At 34.4% G+C, this 2,167-nt stretch overlaps 1 protein-coding gene across 1 annotated transcript in view; it reads left to right on the forward strand.

Moving 5' to 3' along the window:
* lmnl3 (lamin L3) overlaps window positions 1-2,167 on the forward strand; it is a 15,613-nt gene that overhangs the window by 8,536 nt on the left and 4,910 nt on the right. The window contains exon 5 of the mRNA XM_016563031.1: window positions 569-789. Within this exon, the coding sequence (XP_016418517.1) occupies window positions 569-789 (221 nt within the window). The remainder of the gene's footprint in view (window positions 1-568; window positions 790-2,167) is intronic.

The raw sequence follows: 2,167 nt of genomic DNA on the forward strand, positions 1-2,167 counted from the left end.
GAAGAACAGCGACTTCGCCTCGTCAACGAGAGAAGAGCTGGCGGGAACTAAACTCAGACTGGAGTCTCAGTCGCTGCAGATCAACAACCTGCAGAAACAGGTAATGATCCTATAGCTGGGAACCACCTTGAAAGAGGTTTTTAGTTCAGATTTGGTCATTTTAAGCTCATCTACACTAATGTTCAAAAGATTTTTTTCCAGCAAGGATGTTGTAAATTGATCAAAAGTGACAGTAAAGACATATATATAATTTCTTCATGAAACAGAGTAAATGTTGAGTTATTTTTTTATTTTATTTATTATTTATAACTAATGTTCAAAAGTTCGAACTCAGTAATTTAATTTTAAGAAATTATTACTTTTATTCAGTAAGGATGCATTACATTTTTCAAAAGTGACAAAGGCATTATTTATTCATGAAAAATATAAATGTTAGTGGATATTGAGTTATTTTTAAATATACTGTATACAACTAGGAATATCCACTAACATGTACAAAAAATAAATGCAGCCTTGGTGCGCAGAAGAGCCTCTTTATTGATTGGAAGCGCTCTTGTCTGTGGCTCAGAATGCGGTTCTGGAGGCTCGTGTTCAGGAGCTGGAGCAGATGCTGGAGCGCGAGCGACAGATGAACCAGCAGCGGCTCTCGCAGAAGGAGCAGGAGATGGCAGACATGCGGCAGCAGATGCAGGAGCAGCTGGAGGAGCACCAGAACCTGCTGGACGTCAAGCTCATGCTGGACATGGAGATCAACGCCTACCGCAAGATGCTGGAGGGAGAGGAGAAGCGGTGAGCCGAACTCTGCAGCGTTTATTACACTCTAAGCTATGTGTTTGCTTGATCTTTTTATTTATTTATTTATTTCACAAAAAAGGGACAGTGTACATTAAAACCGTCATCCGTCCCTCGGGTCATTTTAACCCGAAAAAGATTTTCAAAAAGATTCTAAAAATCGTGTGTTGATCGTGTGTTGTACGGTCCAAGATTTCTTTACTTCATTCACACTTGCAAAAACATTTTTTGAGTGGATTCGAGGAGTTTAAATGGGTGCAATAAAAAAAGTAACAAAAGTGTCCCTCGCGGGTCATTTTGACCCGCATAGGAATGAAAGGAATTTACGTGAAAACTGCATTTTTCATTACATTTGATTTTTTTGATGTACAAAATCTGAGACAATCCAGTAAAGATTTATACCCATACAAAGGGCTGAGACTACAGAATATCCCTAATGCAGAAAAAACTCGCATACACACACACGCATGCACAAACACACACATGGTACACACACTTCCATAGAACACATTATAATATTTTTCATCTTTCTGCTGGGATATGTCATTTTTCCTTTTTTTTTTTTTTTTTTTTTTTCACTCAGTGACTCAATTCCAAGGCCAGCTGTTGGTTTTTGATGAAATGGAACTGAAATTGTCTTTTGTTTTGTTTTTTGGTGAAATAATGTACAAAAACTGCTTATTTGCTTATATTTTCTTTAAAAATATCCAGAATAAAAGGTCAATATAATAAAAATCACCAAAAAATAATAGAAAAACCTACATAAATATTTAGAAAAAAAATTATAAAAATGGATCAATGTAAGATTTCTGGACCAAAAATTTAATTAGTGTAATGTTTAGCCTTCGGGTCATTTTGACCCGCGAGGGACACTTTTGTTATGGGTTCGGGAGGGACGGATGAGGGTTTTAATCAACATTCATGAAAGTAAATGTACCCAAATTAGCCCAAATGCTAGTTTTCATTGGTAGTCCCTTTGCCAGATGTTATTAGGCCAAAAAACTAGAAGAAGAAAAAAAGAAACAAAATGGATAAAAAAAATGACAACGAAATTCAACCAAAAATTAAGCAACAAATTATACAAACTGACAATAAAATAAATATGTATTAAAAAAAATTAAAATAGAAAGCAGCTTAAGATATATAAACAACATTTAATGTTCACGTTGTTGGTTATGAGGAAGCCGTTTCTTAAAATGATGCTTAAATGAGTTAAATGTACATTCTCTAATTGATTGTGGTATTGAATTCCACTGATGAAAAAAACATTTGTATTTATAGTTTTATTTATATGAAAGTTTGTTTGTTTGTTTGTTTTTTGGTGATTTTAAGCTTATCTACTTTGTTCACAGGTTTTTTTTGTTTGTTAGATTTT

The sequence above is a fragment of the Sinocyclocheilus rhinocerous genome, unplaced genomic scaffold, assembly GCF_001515625.1.
Source record: "Sinocyclocheilus rhinocerous isolate Xijiao unplaced genomic scaffold, SAMN03320098_v1.1 scaffold3214, whole genome shotgun sequence".
Taxonomy (NCBI): Eukaryota; Metazoa; Chordata; class Actinopteri; order Cypriniformes; family Cyprinidae; genus Sinocyclocheilus; species Sinocyclocheilus rhinocerous.